At 46.0% G+C, this 18938-nt stretch overlaps 1 protein-coding gene across 1 annotated transcript in view; it reads right to left on the bottom strand.

The window, feature by feature from the left end:
• LOC120027945 (hepatocyte nuclear factor 4-gamma-like) overlaps positions 1-18734 on the bottom strand; it is a 19319-nt gene extending 585 nt beyond the window's left edge. Inside the window, exons 1-10 of the mRNA XM_038973038.1 lie at positions 18595-18734; positions 11277-11442; positions 10797-10891; positions 10065-10171; positions 9760-9915; positions 9366-9453; positions 8760-8912; positions 3993-4229; positions 483-602; positions 1-146 (exon numbers count right to left, since the gene is read on the bottom strand). The exon at positions 1-146 is cut by the window's left edge and continues 585 nt beyond it. Of these exons, the coding sequence (XP_038828966.1) occupies positions 37-146; positions 483-602; positions 3993-4229; positions 8760-8912; positions 9366-9453; positions 9760-9915; positions 10065-10171; positions 10797-10891; positions 11277-11442; positions 18595-18622 (1260 nt within the window). The 5' untranslated portion in view covers positions 18623-18734 and the 3' untranslated portion in view covers positions 1-36. The remainder of the gene's footprint in view (positions 147-482; positions 603-3992; positions 4230-8759; positions 8913-9365; positions 9454-9759; positions 9916-10064; positions 10172-10796; positions 10892-11276; positions 11443-18594) is intronic.
• Positions 18735-18938: the final 204 nt, after the last annotated feature.

Genomic DNA, 18938 nt, shown 5'->3' on the forward strand with positions numbered 1-18938 from the left:
TTTGGTTATTCGGTGGTGGGGGCGGGTGCTGTACACTCAGAGTGGGGATTCGGCGGTATGTCTGTGTGGGAGGGGTGGAGCCAGGAGGAGGGAGGGGCTAGGAGAGGACTTCTCTGCAACCTGAGGCGGAGACGGGATAGGAGTGTCTGGAGACGGTGCAGAGAGAGAGAGATAGAGATAGAGAGAGAGAGAGAGAGAGAGGGATAGAGATGAGCCACACCAGAGGGGCAGAAAGAGTAATATGGAGCACTCATGGTGGAATATAATGAATGCTTGCCTGTGAATGCTCATGAATCTTACCTACCGGAGAAACAACTGTGTGCATGCTTGTGTGTGTAGGTGTGTATTTTACCTATCTGAGTAGTGTGTGTAGCAGGCATAGTGCTGATGACCAGTGTGTGTAGGTGTGTATTTTACCTATCTGAGTAGTGTGTGTAGCAGGCATAGTGCTGATGACCAGTGTGTGTAGGTGTGCATTTTACCTATCTGAGTAGTGTGTGTAGCAGGCATAGTGCTGATGACCAGTGTGTGTCCAGTCAGAGGGTCCTGGGCTAACTGGGTGTGGCCTGGGTGGTGCAGGTGGGCGGGCTCTGCCGCCAGACCTGGAGATAAACAGACAAACCAGCCAATCAGGACACAGGAAAATATATTTGCTTGTGTCCACCGTTAATGTACACTCTACTACCCACCTCCAAGTAGCATCATAACATCTATATTGCTTATCAATATTATTGATGTTATGTTATCAGGGTTGGGGAGTAACGAATGACATGTAATCCGTTACATGTAAGGGATTACAAAAAACAGTAACTGTAATCCGTTACGTTACCAGCAAAAATATTGTAATCGGATTACAGATACATTTGAAAAACTAGATGATTACTTTAAGTTTGTTCCACCTAAGCGTGTCTGACCACAAGTCAGAGACCACTATGATGATACACCAAATCATCATAGTGTATCATCATAAATAAATAAAATATTTTTGGCTAATCTATACCTCCATATCTACAAGTCCTATTCTTGAAGATCAAGGGGTATAACATTTATTGGAATGACTGGAATTCTAATCAGATTATTATTATATGTAGGGCGGCAGGTAACCTAGTGGTTACAGTGTTGGGCCAGTAATCGAAAGGTTGCTAGATTGAATCCCCGAGATGACAAGGTAAAAATCTGTCGTTCTGCCCCTGTTCCTAGGCCATCATTGTAAATAAGAATTTGTTCTTAACTGACATGCCTAGTAAAATAAGAATAAAATGATAATAAAGAAATGTAGTAGAAAGCGATGGGCTAAAAGAAGCCTACATAACCAACTCAGATAACATGTGAGAGAGCAGATGAGCTTAAAAATAAAAAATAAATATTTTTTAAAGGCTTAAAAATTGATACATTTAGAGTTAGACAAACTTTTTGGCAGGGACATATACAGGATGCTACCCTAGAAAACATAACCTTCATTATGTCACCAGGACATATACAGGATGCTACCCTAAACAACATAACCCTCACTATGTCACCAGGACATATACAGGATGCTACCCTAAACAACATAACCCTCACTATGTCACCAGGACATATACAGGATGCTACCCTAAACAACATAACCCTCATTATGTCACCAGGACATATACAGGATGCTACCCTAAACAACATAACCCTCACTATGTCACCAGGACATATACAGGATGCTACCCTAAACAACATAACACTCACTATGTCACCAGGACATATACAGGATGCTACCCTAAACAACATAACCCTCACTCTAAATCAAAAATCCAAACCTACAACCTGATTTTGGATGGAATTACATGGAAGGCTTCCTACATTCAAGGATTATTATTCCCAAACTATATATCAAATACTCTGGCAAACAAGCAGAGACCTGAAAATCCCATCCAACCTGGAGCTGAGTGAGTAATACTTAGTCTGAAGCAGTTTTTTTTACTTTCAAAAGTCAAGAAGAAAAATACATTACAATTATATATTTTACTTAATAAGGACTGAATGCTCAGGCTACCAAGCTTTGCTAGGACAAAAGGATACAACTTCAATTAGCACTGACGTGTGAAGCGAGAGGTGTCGAAGCCTTTGAGCCCAACAAATGGCAGGCTACCCCACCCAGATCCAAAGGCCTTGAAGCCCCCCTCCTGCTGTTCAGAGACCATCCACAGGCATTTTCTACAAGAAATCTGCCTCCAGAAATATAAGCTTCTCCCAAGTGGGTGGGACACCTACTCCCATTGCTTGCTGTACTGCTTCTTGGATTCCACCTGTCGATTTGTACACCGTCTGCCCTGGCCTGTCTCCCTCTGTCTTGTACAGGTACACCCCCCCTCAACTACCTCTCTCAAAGAGTGCAATGTATAAAGTCAGAAAATCTGCTGTCTCAGCCACTGCCTGTCACCAAGGGAGTACCCCAAGGCCCAATCCTAGACCCCATAGCTCAGGCAGTAGGAAGCTCTCTCATACATTTATATGCAGATGATACAGTCTTATACTCAGCTGGCCCCTCCCCGGATTTTGTGTGACATGCTCTACAACAAAGCTTTCTTAGTATCCAACAAGCTTTCTCTGCCCTAAACCTTGTTCTGAACACCTCCAAAACAAAGGTTATGTGGTTTGGTAACAAGAATGCCCCTCTCCCCACAGGTGTGATTACTACCTCTGTGGGTTTAGAGCTTGAGGTAGTCACCTCATGCAAGTACTTGGGAATATGGCTAGACAGTACACTGTCCTTCTCTCAGCACATATCAAAGCTGCAGGCTAAAGTTAAATCTAAACAGGGTTTCCTCTAACGTAATCGCTCCTCTTTCACCCCAGCTGCCAAACTAACCCTGATTCAGATGACCATCCTACCCATGCTAGATTACGGAGACATAATTTAGAGATCAGCAGGTAAGGGTGCTCTCGAACAGTTGGATGTTCTTTACCATTCAGCCATCAGATTTGCCACCAATGTTCCCTATAGGACACATCACTGCACTCTATACTCCTCTGTAAACTGGTCATCTCTGTATACCCGTCGCAAGGCCCACTGGTTGATGGCTATTTATAAAACCCTCTTAGGCCTCACTCCCCCCTCTCTGAGGTATCTACTGCATCCCGCATCCTCCACATACAACACCCGTTCTGCCAGTGACATTCTGTTAAAGGTCCCCAAAGCACACACATCCCTGGGTCGCTCGTCTTTTCAGTTCGCTGTAGCTAGCGACTGGAACGAGCTGCAGCAAACACTCAAACTGGACAGTTTTATCTCAATCTCTTCATTCAAAGACTCAATCATGGACACTCTTACTGACAGTTGTGGCTCCTTTGTGTGATGTATTGTTGTCTCTACCTTCTTTCCCTTTGTGCTGTTGTCTGTGCCCAATAATGTTTGTACCATGTTTTGTGCTGCTACGATGTTGTGTTGCTACCATGTTGTTGTCATGTTGTGTTGCTACCGTGCTGTGTTGTCATGTGTTGCTGCCTTGCTATGTTGTTGTCTTAGGTCTCTCTTTATGTAGTGTTGTCTCTCTTGTCGGGATGTGTGTTTTGTCCTATATTTATTTATATAGTTATTTAAAAAAAAATATATATATATATATTTAATCCCAGCCCCTGTCCCCGCAGGTCTTTTGCCTTTTGGTAGGCCGTCGTTGTAAATAAGAATTTTTCTTCAGTGACTTGCCTAGTTAAATAAACGTAAAATAAAATAAATAAAGTAAAATTGAATATCCATATATGGCCCGCTATGTAAACTTTAACATTGATTTATCCTGCAATAGATGTCGTTCAATTGGTAACATACATTTTTGTCTTCTTCTAATGCCTCTTAAGGGGAAAGTAATCTAAAAGTAACGGAATGTAATCAGATTACATTACCGAGTTTGGGTAATCCAAAAGTGACATTACCGATTACAAATCTGGACAGGTAACTAGTAGCTGTAATGGATTACATTTAGAAAGTAACCTACCCAACCCTGTATGTTATCATACATACTCACCTCCCAGCAGCATCTCCTGCAGTAGGTTGTCTATCTTGGCCAGGCCACAGAGTTTAACAAACTGCAGTTGTTCTATCATCTGCCAGGTGATGGACTGTAGAGTAGGCAGCAGTAGCAGCAGCTCTCCAAACCTCCCTCTGGAGTCATACTGACGGTCGTTAATATAGTCCTCTAGACTCATCTGGACCTGCAGACGCATCGCCTTGATCTTAGACGGGTCACGCAGAGACTTGGCATCTGGAGAGAAGGAGGGATGGAACGATGATGGAGGGAGAGAAAGGATATGTGAATCACTTTATTTGTCACATGCACCGAATACAAGTGTAGACATTACCGTGAAATGCTTACTTACAAGCCCTTAACCAACAATGCAGTTCAAGAAAGAGCTAAGAAAATATTTACCAAATAAACTGAAGTAAAAAATAAAAAAGTAACACAATAAAATAACAATAACGAGGCTATATACAGGCGGTACCGGTAACGAGTCAATGTGCGGGGGTACAGGTTAGTCGAGGGAATTTGTACCTTGTAGGTAGGGGTAAAGTGAGCCTTAATGAGCCTTTTGGCCCTAGACTTGGCGCTCCGGTACTGCTTGCCATGCGGTAGCAGAGAGAACAGTCTATGACTTGGGTGACTGGTCTTTGACATTTTTTGGGGCTTTCCTCTGACACCGCCTAGTATATACAGTTGAAGTCGAAAGTTTACATACACTTAGGTTGGAGTCATTAAAACTCGTTTTTCAACCACTCAAACTATAGTTTTGGCAAGTCGGTTAGGACATCTACTTTGTGCATGACACAAGTAATTTTTTCCAACAATTGTTTACAGACAGATTATTTCACTTTTAATTGACTGTATCACAATTCCAGTGGGTTAGAAGTTTACATACACTAAGTTGACTGTGTCTTTAAACAGCTTGGAAAATTCCAGAAAATTATGTCATGGCTTTAGAAGCTTCTGATAGGTTGATTGACATCATTTGAGTCAATTGGAGGTGTACCTGTGGATGTATTTCAAGGCCTACCTTCAAACTCAGTGCCTCTTTGCTTGACATCATGGGAAAATCAAGTCAGCCAAGACCTCAGAAAAAAATTGTAGCCCTCCACAAGTCTGATTCATCATTGGGAGCAATTTCCAAACGCCTGAAGGTACCACGTTCATCTGTACAAACAATAGTACGCAAGTATAAACACCATGGGACCACGCAGCCGTCATACCGCACAGGAAGGAGACACGTTCTGTCTCCTAGAGATGAACGTACTTTGGTGCAAAAAGTGCAAATTAATCCCAGAACAACAGCAAAGGACATTGTGAAGATGCTGGAGGAAACCGGTACAAAAGTATCTATATCCACAGTAAAACGAGTCCTATATCGACGTAACCTGAAAGGCCGCTCAGCAAGGAAGAAGCCACTGCTCCAAAACCGCCATAAAAAAGCCAGACTACGGTTTGCATCTGCACATGTGGACAAAGATCTTACTTTTTGGAGAAATGTCCTCTGGTCTGATGAAACAAAAATAGAACTGTGTTTGGAGGAAAAAGGAGGAAGCTTGCAAGCCGAAGAACACCATCCCAACCGTGAAGCACAGGGGTCGCAGCATCATGTTGTGGGGGTGCTTTTCTGCCAGAGGCACTGGTGCACTTCACAAAATAGATGGCATCATAAGAAAGGAAAATTATATGGATATATTGAAGCAACATCTCAAGACATCAGTCAGGAAGTTAAAGCTTGGTCGCAAATGGGTCTTCCAAATGGACAATGACCCCAAGCATACTTCCAAAGTTGTGGCAAAATGGCTTAAGGACAACAAAGTCAAGATATTGGAGTGGCCATCACAACGCCCTGACCTCAATCCTGTAGAAAATGTGTGGGCAGAACTGAAAATGCTTGTGCGACCAAGGAGGCCTACAAACCTGACTTAGTTACACCAGCTCTGTCAGGAGGAATGGGCCAAAATTCACCTAACTTATTGTGGGAAGCTTGTGGAAGGCTACCCGAAACATTTGACCCAAGTTAAACCATTTAAAGGCAATGCTACCAAATACTAATTGAGTGTATGTAAACTTCTGACCCACTGGGAATGTGATGAAAGAAATAAAAGCTGAAATTAATCATTCTCTCTAGTATTATTCTGACATTTCACTTTCTTAAAATAAAGTGGTGATCCTAACTGACCTAAGACAGGGAACTTTTACTAGGATTAAATGTCAGAAATTGTGAAAAACTGAGTTTAAATGTATTTGGCTATGGTGTATGTAAACTTCCGACTTCAACTGTAGGTCCTGGATGGCAGGAAGCTTGGCCCCAGTGATGTACTGGGCCGTACACACTACTCTCTGTAGCACCTTACGGTCAGATGCCGAGCAGTTGCCATACCAGGCGGTGATGCAACTGGTCAGGATGCTCTCAATGGTGCAGTTGTAGAACTTTTCGAGGATCTGGTGACCCATGCCAAATATTTTTAGTCTCCTGAGGGGGAAAAGGTCTTTACGACCGTCTTGGTATGTTTGGACCATGTTAGTTCATTGGTGATGTGGACACCAAGGAACTTTGAAGCTCTCAACCTGCTTTGCTACAGCCCCGTCGGTGAGAATGGGGGCCTGTTCGGCCCACCTTTTCCTGTAGTCCACAATCAGCTCCTTTGTCTTGTTCACATTGAGGGAGAGGTTGTTGTCTCTGACCTCCTCCCTATACGCTGTCTCATCGTTGTTGGTATTCAGGCCTACCACTGTTGTGTCGTCAGCAAACTTAATGATGGTGTTGGAGTCGTGTTTAGCCATGCAGTTGTGGGTGAACAGGGTGTACAGGAGTGGACTAAGCATACACCCCTGAGGGGCCACAGTGTTGAGGATCAGCATGGCAGACGTGTTGTTGCCTACCCTTACCACCTGGGGGCGGCCCATCAGGAAGTCCAGGATCCAGTTGCAGAGGGAGGTGTTTAGTCCCAGGGTCCTTAGCTTAGTGATGAGCTTTGTGGGCACTAACGCTGAGCTTTGGTCAATGAACAGCATTCTCACATAGGTGTTCCTTTTGTCCAGGTGTGGAAGGGCAGTGTGGAGTGCAAATGAGATTGCGTCGTCTGTGGATCTGTTGGGGTGGAATGCGAATTGGAGTGGGTCTAAGGTATCCGGGATGATGCTGTTGATGTGTTTCCCTTTGTAGTCCATAATAGTTTTCATGCCCTGCCACATCCGACGAGCGTCAGAGCCGGTGTTGTAGGATTCTATCTTAATCCTCTATTGACACTTTGCCTGTTTGATGGTTTGTCTGAGAGCATAGCGTGATTTCTTAGAAGCGTGCGGATTAGTGTCCCGCTCCTTGAAAGCGGCTACTCTAGCCTTTAGCTCAATGCGGATGTTGCCTGTAATCCATGGCTTCTGGTTGGGATATGTACGTACGGTCACTGTGAGGATGACGTCATTGATGCAGTTATTGATGAAGCCGATGACTGAGGTGGTATACTCTTCAATGCCATTGGATGAATCCCGGGAACATATTCCAGTCTGTGCTGGCGAAACAGTTCTGTAGCATAGTATCCACGTCATCTGACCACTTCCTTATTGAGAGAGTCACTGTTACTTCCTGCTTTAGTTTTTGCTTGTAAGCAGGAATCAGGATGATATAATTATGGTCAGATGTGCCAAATGGAGGGCGAGAGAGAGCTTTCTATGCGTCTCTGTGTGTGGAGTAAAGGTGGTGTAGAGTTTTTTTCCCTCTGGTTGCACATGTGACATGCTGGTAGAAATGAGGTAAAACTGATTTAAGTTTGCCTGCATTAAAGTCCCCGGCCACTAGGAGCGCTGCTTCTGGATGAGCATTTTCTTCTTTGCTTATGGCCTTATACAGCTGGTTGAGTGCGGTCTTAGTGCCAGCATCGGTTTGTGGTGGTAAATAGACGGCTATGAATAATATAGATGAGAACTCTCTTGGTAGATAGTGTGGTCGACAGCTTATCATGAGGTACTCTACCTCAGGCGAGCAATACCTCGAGACTTCTTTAATATTAGACATAGACATCGCGCACCAGCTGTTATTGATAAATAGACACACACCCCCGCCCCTCGTCTTACCAGACGTAACTTGCATGGAAAATCCCGCCATCTCTATTTTATCCATGTCGTTGTTCAGCCACGACTCAGTGAAACATAAGATATTACAGTTTTCAATGTTCCGTTGGTAGGATAGTCTTGATCGTATAACATCCATTTTGTTTCCAGTGATTGCACGTTGGCCAATAGAACGGATGGTAGTGGAGGTTTACTCACTCGCCTACGAATTCTCAGAAGGCACCGCGACATCCGCCCCCTTTTTCTCTATCTTTTCTTCACGCAAATATCCTTCGCGTTGGACTCGTTAAAGAAAAAATATTTGTCCAGTTCGAGGTGAGTAATTGCTGTTCTAATGTCCAGATGTTATTTTCGGTCATAAGAGACGGTAGCAGCAACATTATGTACATAATGTAATGTACATAAATAAGTAAAAAAATTAGTTACAAAAAAACTAACAAAATAGGACAGTTGGTTAGGAGCCCATAAAATGGCAGCCATCCCCTCCGGCGCCATTTTTGATATGATATTATATGAAATGATATACGTGCAGGCTTTTTGGCGTCTGCTGAAACAGAGGCAACAGAGAACAGTTAAGTGTCAATGATTAACAAAACCATTCAAATCAACTTTGTTTGGTTGAATACGGAAGCTATTGTGTGGTATATGGGCGTGTAAAAGTGGAAGGCTGCCTGAGTCGGGGTTGTTAAAGTGCTTTACCAGGGTCAAAGAAGACAATGGCCTTGAGAGCAGCATACTCATGGTCATCTATCTGGATATCCTGGAAGGGCAGGACCAGCTCATCTAGAACACGGTTAGCTACACGACCGATGTCCGGCTCCGCACTGCTACCATGGATCACACACCCATTACCTGGAGAGGGAGAGAGGGGAGGGGGAGGGAAATGTGTGTTTTGGGAGAGGGGTAGGGGAGTTGAGTGTGTGTTTCTCCACATGTTGCGGGGGATGTATATGTGTGTGTGTGTGTGTATGTGTGTGTAGGTGAATGTACTTGAAGCATGTGACTTACAATCCCCATTTACATTACTTATCAATTATTTTGATAATTTTACCATCTACAAATCATCTGTAGGTGGCGATCCACAAAAAGTGTCTTCCATGTCTTTCTGTCTGATAAAACATGTTTAAGTCAGAGGCCTCCAAAGACTTGAGTCAATGATTATCTGATTGTATAACAGTCTTACAGGGCAACCGACCTGTTAGCCTTGATATGTCAGCTTTAAATCAAGCTTAGCACGGCAGTATAGCAGGTTCTGATTGGATGTTACTGAGGCATAAAGGTGAGAGGTGATTGGTCAGTTCTTACCAAGAAGCAGGAAGTCCTTATAAGGCATTGACCTCTTGGCGATCCCTAGTAGAAGGTGTTCCCCTGCATGAGCCCTGAGCAGACTCACCTGGACAAACACAGACAGACACACAGAGACACAGACACAGGACACACACACAGGGTGAGAAACAATGACATGAGTGACCAAACACAGGCTACAAACATATCTCAGTTCAAGACTCATTTGACTCTAAACCATTAGCTACGAACTGAAGCTAGATCCATTACTTTGTGTTTCTGGAAGGTCACAAGCACATTCAAAAGGCTTTAGAAGAGTCATGGCATAACTTTGGTAACCACTGTTCTGTTTTAGTTCCAGTCACTACTAACTAGGTGGTCATGCAGCTAAGCCCAGACTAGTCAGGTTGCTTACCTGGTCATCCAAGGGCAGCTCGCCGAAGGCAGGGATGTATTTGGCCCATTCCACCAGCACTAGCAGCTGTTGTCTCATGGAGTCACAGACATCCCCCACACCAGCTGACTTCTGTTCTGACACATCTACTGCACCCCTGGGACTGGATGCGCTGATCTAGAGTGGAGACAGAGAATGAGTAGTCATGCAGATGATTGGAAACACTGATGATGATGATGATGTGTGTGTACGTGTGTGTGTGTGTGTGTGTGTACGTGTGTGTGTGTGTACGTGTGTGTGTGTGTGCGGGTGCGGGTGCGTTTTACCTGTTGAGACAGTGACTCTGCCTGGGCCAGAACAGTGATAGGTGGGAGATCCTGATTGTCCTGAATGTTTCTTCTGGAGCTGATACGATCTCTCTCATTCTGAACCGCTGAAATACACACACACACACACATCCACCATCACACACACACACACACACACACACACAAACACAAACACATCAGATCAGAGCTATTAGTATGATATTACCATGTTACCATTTCCAGAATCTAAGGTATAGGACTGAGAAACACATATATTCAAGTCCCAGTTTGCCTATCCCCGGAATTTGCTACAGTATCATAATAATCATTTGAATAGCTGACTTTTAGTTCAGACCAAACCATGCAGGAGAACAGGCTGTGTAGAGAGGTGAAGTCAAAAGTTAACCAATAGCAGCCCTGAACAACATGTCTGAAAGGCACATGATTGGGTGTCATAAAGCTCTCTGCCAAGGTTACAGGGCCCATAAACACACACACACACAAACACACACACAATCCTTTTCTGATATCCGTCATAAACACAGTGTTCTCTGAATAATCTTGTTTAGTTTATGGCAACCCTTGTTTCAGCCTCCCAGCCCTGATGCCTTCCTCACACTGACTGCTTGATTTGTTTAATTTGTGAGTACAGAGCAGGTGCTGGAGCAAAAGCCTGCACATTGATGGAGATGAGCGCCATATTCTATTGGTATTCAGTAATACTGATGGTTCTGGTTTGATGTGGCCAACCTTCTTTCTTCATGCCAGCTCTGAAACACTTGTGGAGTCTGCAGAACCGACACTGGTTCCTCTTGTCCTTGTCCACCACACACTGACGGTTAAACCTGGAGACGCAAAGACAGATTACTGTCAATATCTTAACTCTATGGGCCTACCTTGTAGTTCTGTTCGTTGCAATATGACTACACTCTTAGAAAAAATGGTTCCAAAAGGGGTTTTCGGCTGTCCCCATAAGAGCACCCTTTTTGGTTTCAGGTAGGACCCTTTGGGTTCCAGGTAGAACCCTCTGTGGAAAGTCATGGAACCCCAAAAGGTTCTACCTGGCACCAAAAAGGGTTCCGAAGAACCCTTGTCGGTTCTAGATAGCACCTTTTTCTAAGAGTGTACTGTACCTGCAGGAGTGTAATGTTAATATTGTGTCTGTTAGTGTAGACATAGGCTCTGGCAGCTGCAGCTATAGGCTGGAAACACAAACACACACTCCCCTACCTGCAGGAGTAGATGTGGTTCTTGCGTATGGAGCGTCTGAAGAAGCCTTTACATCCATCACAGCTGGAAGCTCCATAGTGTTTCCCTGTAGCCTTGTCTCCACATATGGCACAGTTAGAGTTCACAACATCTGCCTGGGACAGGCCCGGCTCCGCTGGCATACTGTCTGGAACACACACATTATCCAAAGACTGGGTTAGACCGCTGAGCTGAAGTCTATAGGTATTAGTGCAGGGAGCTAATACAAGTTTTATGGCCTCAGAAAAGGTTACTCATCATGCATGTACACACACACACACACACGCACGCACGCACGCACGCACGCACGCACGCACGCACGCACGCACGCACGCACGCACGCACACACACACACACACGCACACACGCACACACGCATCCTCCTGGCATCAGAAAACCTCCTCAATTGAAATAGAGAATCAATCATTCCTTTGTGCATGTGAAATCAAGGCATCTTGACAAAGGAAGAGAAGGACTCAGTGGGGATTCAGATCTGTACTAGCTGACTGGTATCTGTATGGTGACAGATAGGGAAATGGCTTGATTAGGAAAGCCTTTGGTGCTTTTATCTGGGATACATGTGAAGGACAGCAATAATATTAAACCTCACTCCAAAACCATGCAAGGTTAGGGTTGATCTAGTTTTTCTATATCTCCATGGCTCCAGAGATGAGAAGAGCCTTCAAAACTCAGAACCAGACCAAGTCCCAACCTCCACAGACCCAGACTTAGAACAAGAACCAGCGTATTGGGACCCAGACCCAGACCCCATGTGATGTCAAGACCAAAACCATGAGGTCAAGACCTATAAATATAGCAACAAAAACACACCAGAAAAATTCTTGCATATACCAACCACGTCCAGGGTGGAGGAATACATCTTGACAATACCAGAGAAAAGAAAGTCAATGTTTGACCAACTTTCCTTTTATCCATCAACGTGTTGAGATGACAACTTCTCCTCTTACTGTAGGCCCACAATAAACCTGTCTTTATGACACACTGCAGATTCACATCCTAACAGACCTCTTATCACTCATGGATTATTCATTCATGGATAAATGCAATATTCAACTGTGTTTTAAGTGCAGTAATGAGTGTGAGTGTATAAGTAGAATGACAAACTACATGTCTACGTATGTAAACTATGCGTGTGTGTGTGTGTGTTTTTGTGTGCGTGTGGGTCCACTCACCTCCCCCACCATAGAGGACGTCAGCATGATCGAAGCCCAGGGTGCTGTACGTTGGGTCCAGTCCCTCACTGTAGTTGGCTACATCCATGTCCAACAGAGAGTTACTCACTGACACAGATGGATACTTCATCCCTCGCTTTCTTTCCCTCTGTCACTGTCTCTCTCTCTCTCTCTCCTTTTACTGGCTCTTCTACCTCTGTCTCTTTTTCTCTGCCCGTCTTTCTCTCTGTCTCTGTTTATTTGTTCCAATTTCTTTCACTATCACTTTCTGTCTATTTCTTCTTCTTCTTAACCTTCTTCTTCTTCTTAACCTTCTTCTTCTTCTTAACCTTCTTCTTCTTCTTAACCTTCTTCCTCTTCTTCACTTTCTTCTTCTTCTTAACCTTCTTCTTCACCTTCTTCTTCTTCTGTCACATACAGTTCTTCCACCTTTCGGAGTGCAGAAGGTAACCTATGGTCCCTGCCATTTGATTGGTCACCTACAACGAAAGTGGGTGGGCCTTGACGAAGGCATCTCACCTAGTTACACATTACTTATCTCTTTCTTTTATCTGTCCTTATTTCCCTCACTTATCACAGGGTTGGAGAGATAGGGGAGAGATAGATATTCTCTGTTTGTGAGACATATTGGCAAGTTTGACAGGGTGGTGACGATGTCATTAGGTGTGTGTGTTTGTGGCCAGTATTCTGTGGCCTCCATAGCCTGCCTAATCTAATCAATGGCAGAGCAATACAACAGCATCTAATCTACAAAAAACATCACTGATACCACCCATTGACTCCCATTGACTCCCATCAACTTCCCTCTATCATTTTGTATTGCTGATCATAAACAAGACATGGTTGACCCTCTACTCCCACTATTCACATAGTTTCACTGCACTAAATACCTCTGTTAGAGATTGAATGCAATCTGATTGAGGTAATATAATGAATCTAACATAATTGAATGGTCTGCATCATTCCGTTTATGATTAGGGCAATAATCATGACGGTAGGAAGGAGGGTGTGGGGATATACAGTATACCAAGAGCAGTTAATCTAACTGTGGTAAATGTCTCCTAATGGCACATACAAATGTAGGATCTTAATTTGATCAACATTTAATTACTGAGAATTTTCTTGCACAGCAGAAAATGCAAAATAGCATATTTGATTTTTAAAACTGTAACGGCAGTCTAAGTCGTCCTCCTCCTCAGACGAGGAGAGGCGAGAAGGATCAGAGGACCAATACGCAGCGTGGTAATTTTCCATAATGAATTTAATCAAAACAATACACTATACAAAATAACAAAAGAACATACCGTCACAGTCCTAGCTGGTGCAGAACACAAACACAGAGACAGGAAACAACCACCCACAATCCCCAACACAAAACAAGCCACCTATATATGATTCTCAATCAGGGACAACGATTGACAGCTGTCTCTGATTGAGAACCATATTAGCCTGAACACAGAAACAGACGAACTAGACACACAACATAGAATACCCACCCCAACTCACGCCCTGACCAACTAAACACATACAAAACAACAGAAAACAGGTCAGGAACGTGACAGAACCCCCCCCCCTCAAGGTGCGAACTCCGGGCGCACCCCTAAAACTCAAGGGGAGGGTCTGGGTGGGCATCTGTCCACGGTGGCGGCTCCGGCGGTGGACGAGGACACCACTCCACCACTGTCTTTGTCCCCCTCCTTAGCGTCCTTTGAGTGGCGACCCTCGCCCCCGACCATGGTCCAGGAACCTTCACCAAGGCCCCTCCTAAATAGAGGAGACAACTCAGGACCGAGAGGTAGCTCAGGACCGAGAGGTAGCTCAGGACAGAGAGGTAGCTCAGGACAGAGAGGTAGCTCAGGACAGAGAGGTAGCTCCGGACAGAGAAATCGCTCCGGACAGAGAGGTAGCTTAGGACAGAGGGACAACTCTGGACTAATGGCAGCTCCGGACTGATTGGCAGCTCCGGACTGGGTGGCAGCTCCGGACTGGGTGGCAGCTCATGACTGGAGGGCAGCTCATGACTGGAGGGCAGCTCATGACTGGAGGGCAGCTCATGACTGGAGGGCAGCTCATGACTGGAGGGCAGCTCATGACTGAAGGGCAGCTCATGACTGAAGGGCAGCTCATGACTGAAGGGCAGCTCTGGCAGCTCCTGACTGGCTGGCGGCTCTGGCGGCTCCTGACTGGCTGGCGGCTCTGGCGGCTCCTGACTGGCTGGCGGCTCTGGCGGCTCCTGACTGGCTGGCGGCTCTGGCGGCTCCTGACTGGCTGGCGGCTCTGGCGGCTCCTGACTGGCTGGCGGCTCTGGCGGCTCCTGACTGGCTGGCGGCTCTGGCGGCTCCTGACTGGCTGGCGGCTCTGGCGGCTCCTGACTGGCTGGCGGCTCCTGACTGGCTGGCGGCTCTGGCGGCTCCTGACTGGCTGGCGGCTCTGGCGGCTCCTGACTGGCTGGCGGCTCTAATGGCTCGGGACAGACGGGCGGCTCTGAAGGCTCGTGGCAGACGGATGGCTCAGACGGCGCTGGGCAGGCGGATGGCTCAGACGGCGCTGGGCAGACGGATGGCTCAGACGGCGCTGGGCAGACGGATGGCTCAGATGGCGCTGGGCAGACGGATGGCTCAGACGGCGCTGGGCAGACGGATGGCTCAGACGGCGCTGGGCAGACAGGCAGCTCAGACGGCGCTGGGCAGACGAGCAGTGCAGGCAGCTCAGACGGCGCTGGGCAGACGAGCAGTGCAGGCAGCTCAGACGGCGCTGGGCAGACGAGCAGTACAGGCGGCGTTGGGCAGACGGCCGACTCTGACCTGCTGAGGCGCCCAGTAGGCCTGGTGCGTGGTGCCGGAACTGGTGGTACCGGACTGGAGACACGCACCTCAAGGCTAGTGCAGGGAGCAGGAACAGGGCACACTGGACTCTCGATGCGCACTATAGGCCTGGTGCGTGGTACCGGAACTGGAGGTACCGGGCTGAGGGCACGCACCTCAGGGCGAGTGCGGGGAGCAGGAACAGTGCGTACAGGGCTCTGGAGACGCACAGGAGGCTTGGTGCGTGGTGCCGGAACTGGTGGTACTGGGCTGGGGACACGCACCACAGGGAGAGTGCGTGGAGGAGGAACAGGGCTCTGGAGACGCACTGGAAACCTGGTGCATGGTGTAGGCACTGGTGGTACTGGCCTGGAGCGGGGAGGTGGCGCCGGAAATACCGGACCGTGCAGGCGTACTGGCTCCCTTGAGCACTGAGCCTGCCCAACCTTACCTGGTTGTATGCTCCCCGTCGCCCGACCAGTGCGGGGAGGTGGAATAACCCGCACCGGGCTATGTAGGCGAACCGGGGACACCATGCGTAAGGCTGGTGCCATGTAAGCCGGCCTGAGGAGACGTACTGGAGGCCAGATATGTAGAGCCGGCTTCATGGCACTTGGCTCAATGCTCAATCTAGCCCGCCCAGTGCGGGGAAGCGGAATAACCCGCACCGGGCTATGCACCCGTACAGGAGACACAGTGCGCTCTTCCGCATAACACGGTGTCTGCCCGTACTCCCGCTCTCCACGGTAAGCATGGGAAGTGGGCGCAGGTTTCCTACCTGCCCTCGCCACACTACCCTTTAGCCCCCCCCCCCCAAGAAATGTTTGGGATTTCCTCTCGGGTTTCCGTGCTAGCCGCGTACCTTCATAACTCCGGTTCCTCTCTCCGGATGCCTCTGCTCTCCTAACTGCCTCCAGCTGTTCCCATGGGAGGCGATCCCTTCCAGCCAGGATCTCCTCCCATGTGTAGCAACCCTTGCCGTCCAAAACGTCTTCCCATGTCCATTTCTCCTTTCTCTGCTCCTGCTGTCGCTGCTGTCGCTGCCCGTAGCCACGCTGCTTGGTCCTTTGTTGGTGGGTGGTTCTGTAACGGCAGTCTAAGTCGTCCTCCTCCTCAGACGAGGAGAGGCGAGAAGGATCAGAGGACCAATACGCAGCGTGGTAATTTTCCATAATGAATTTAATCAAAACAAAACAATACACTATACAAAATAACAAAAGAACATACCGTCACAGTCCTAGCTGGTGCAGAACACAAACACAGAGACAGGAAACAACCACCCACAATCCCCAACACAAAATAAGCCACCTATATATGATTCTCAATCAGGGACAACGATTGACAGCTGTCTCTGATTGAGAACCATATTAGGCTGAACACAGAAACAGACGAACTAGACACACAACATAGAATACCCACCCCAACTCACGCCCTGACCAACTAAACACATACAAAACAACAGAAAACAGGTCAGGAACGTGACAAAAACGGCTTCTAAAGTTTGTAATTCCACTTTGACATTTCAGAATTGATTTGCCCTGACAAAAAAAATAATCAACCCCTACAAAAAAATGTCCATTAATTCAAATTTCCTGTTGCTGCAGGATAATTTTTCTGCTGTTGCGAACTGGCTCAAATTAAGATCCTACATTTATTTCACTAATCCACTACCAATTGCATACATACAGCGAGAGAGACAGAGAAAGGAGTTTTGTGTGTGTGTGTGTGTGTGTGTGTGTGTGTGTGTGTGTGTGTGTGTGTGTGTGTGTGTGTGTGTGTGTGTGTGAGAGAGAGAGACATAGACAAAGGTAGATAACATCACCCATAAGGTTACCTGATGAAGACCATGCTAGTGAAAATGTGTTTGCTTCATGACATTAGCAACAAACAGAGCTTTCTTTTCAAACGCAGCAGCCAAACCATATTACACTCTCTTTCTCTGCTGCCTAGCATCAATGCCTGTTTCTCCCGGAGCACACACACTGTAGTCACATGTCTGGTTGGTGTGTTAGCAACTAAAACACTACAGCAGGGCCATTAAGCCCAGAGCTAACAGGCTAGCACTGTGTGAAACACTCATAACCCTATCTGTCTGTTTGACATTTCAAACCTTTTAAACACTTTATAGCACAGGTATACAGACCACACACAATGCTAAAAATATGGAGCTATCTTGGTCTTCCTTTAGAGATTGTCATTAGAAGTGAGTCTGATGAAACCGATTAAAAAGTACCTTTTAGTTCAAGTAGAGAACGTGAAATGGGTTATCATGTGATCTTTACCATCCTGTGTACAACAAAGATATCTTATCTGTTTTACCACAAGAAAACACCTGTGTTGTGTACATACCGTCTCTCTCTTCCAACCAGGGGAGATTATTCTACATTATAAACTGGGTGGTTCGAGTCCTGAATGCTGATTGGCTGACAGCCGTAGTATATCAGCATAGTATATCAGTATATTGGCCATATACCACACCCCCTCGTGCATTATTACTTAATTATCCAATTTAGATATTAGCAAAAGTTGCAGCACTCCAACTTTTGGATTACTTTGAACAGAATATCTTGAATATCACACTTTCACTATTTCAAGCTGGTGTCATCCTTTCATCTTCTCACTGAGGGCCAATGGTGTCATATCAAAGGCATTGAATTGATTAAATGATCCTTTAAAAACATTGGTCTAATATAAGGAAGTCATGGTCTAGCTCTACAGTTGATGGGTAGGTAGGTCTACATGCATTGAGAATGAGCTTGACTACAGCCATACGCAAACAAATGTTTTATGGAACTGTATGAGGAAGTTCTCACTTCACACAGTTTTACAATTCACACAAGTAAAGTAAGCTATGGCGTAGCCCAACTACCACCCTCTTTAGTTGTTCTATTTGGGGAAAGGTTTATCCTCCTCAGAATGAACTACATGAATTATATTTCTTTTAGTAGGCAATTCATGGAAAGGTTCTGTTTTATGTCTGTGGGATATAGGCTAGGCTACCTGAGAGCTAGCTCACTCATACTGTAACTCCCATAATCTAGCCTACCTGTCCTGTCCTATCCTGTGCAGGTGGGGTAACACCCCACTAGACAAACACAGGACCACGTGACAAGTCAATGTATCTAGTTGGAGCGCTACGACCCAAATACAGCTGAACCGAAAAGGTAAGGTACGAACGCAGCTGATGTCTCACTTTTGAACACTCAACAAAGTTAATTATTATCGCTGTGATAATGTCACTGTATACGATGTAGGCTACAAACATCATGTTCATTCTTTATATTTTCAAAGGAGACCGCTTACCTTTTTTTTGTCCGTCAGCTATGTACATTAATTCAACAGAACGCGAGTCCACCTGTAAACTAGCCACCAGCTTTGAAGCGACACTTGTCCCACGGTGTCACCGCACGAAATGGGAGAGTCGTGGGCGAGGAGCTGCAACAACACACGGAAGGTTGGAAGGGAAAGCTATGGGCCTATAATTCATTGAGCGACACATTTGATGGCGCCGGCATAGGCTCTCATTACATCGATTTACTAAACAAACTGAAAGTAGGGTGGGGACGTTAAACAGTAACTAGCCTCCATAAAACTCAGAGGGAAAGGAATATAGGTGTGTGTGTGGTGTGTGTGTGTGTGTGGTGTGT

This window comes from Salvelinus namaycush, chromosome 33, assembly GCF_016432855.1.
Source record: "Salvelinus namaycush isolate Seneca chromosome 33, SaNama_1.0, whole genome shotgun sequence".
NCBI lineage: Eukaryota > Metazoa > Chordata > Actinopteri > Salmoniformes > Salmonidae > Salvelinus > Salvelinus namaycush.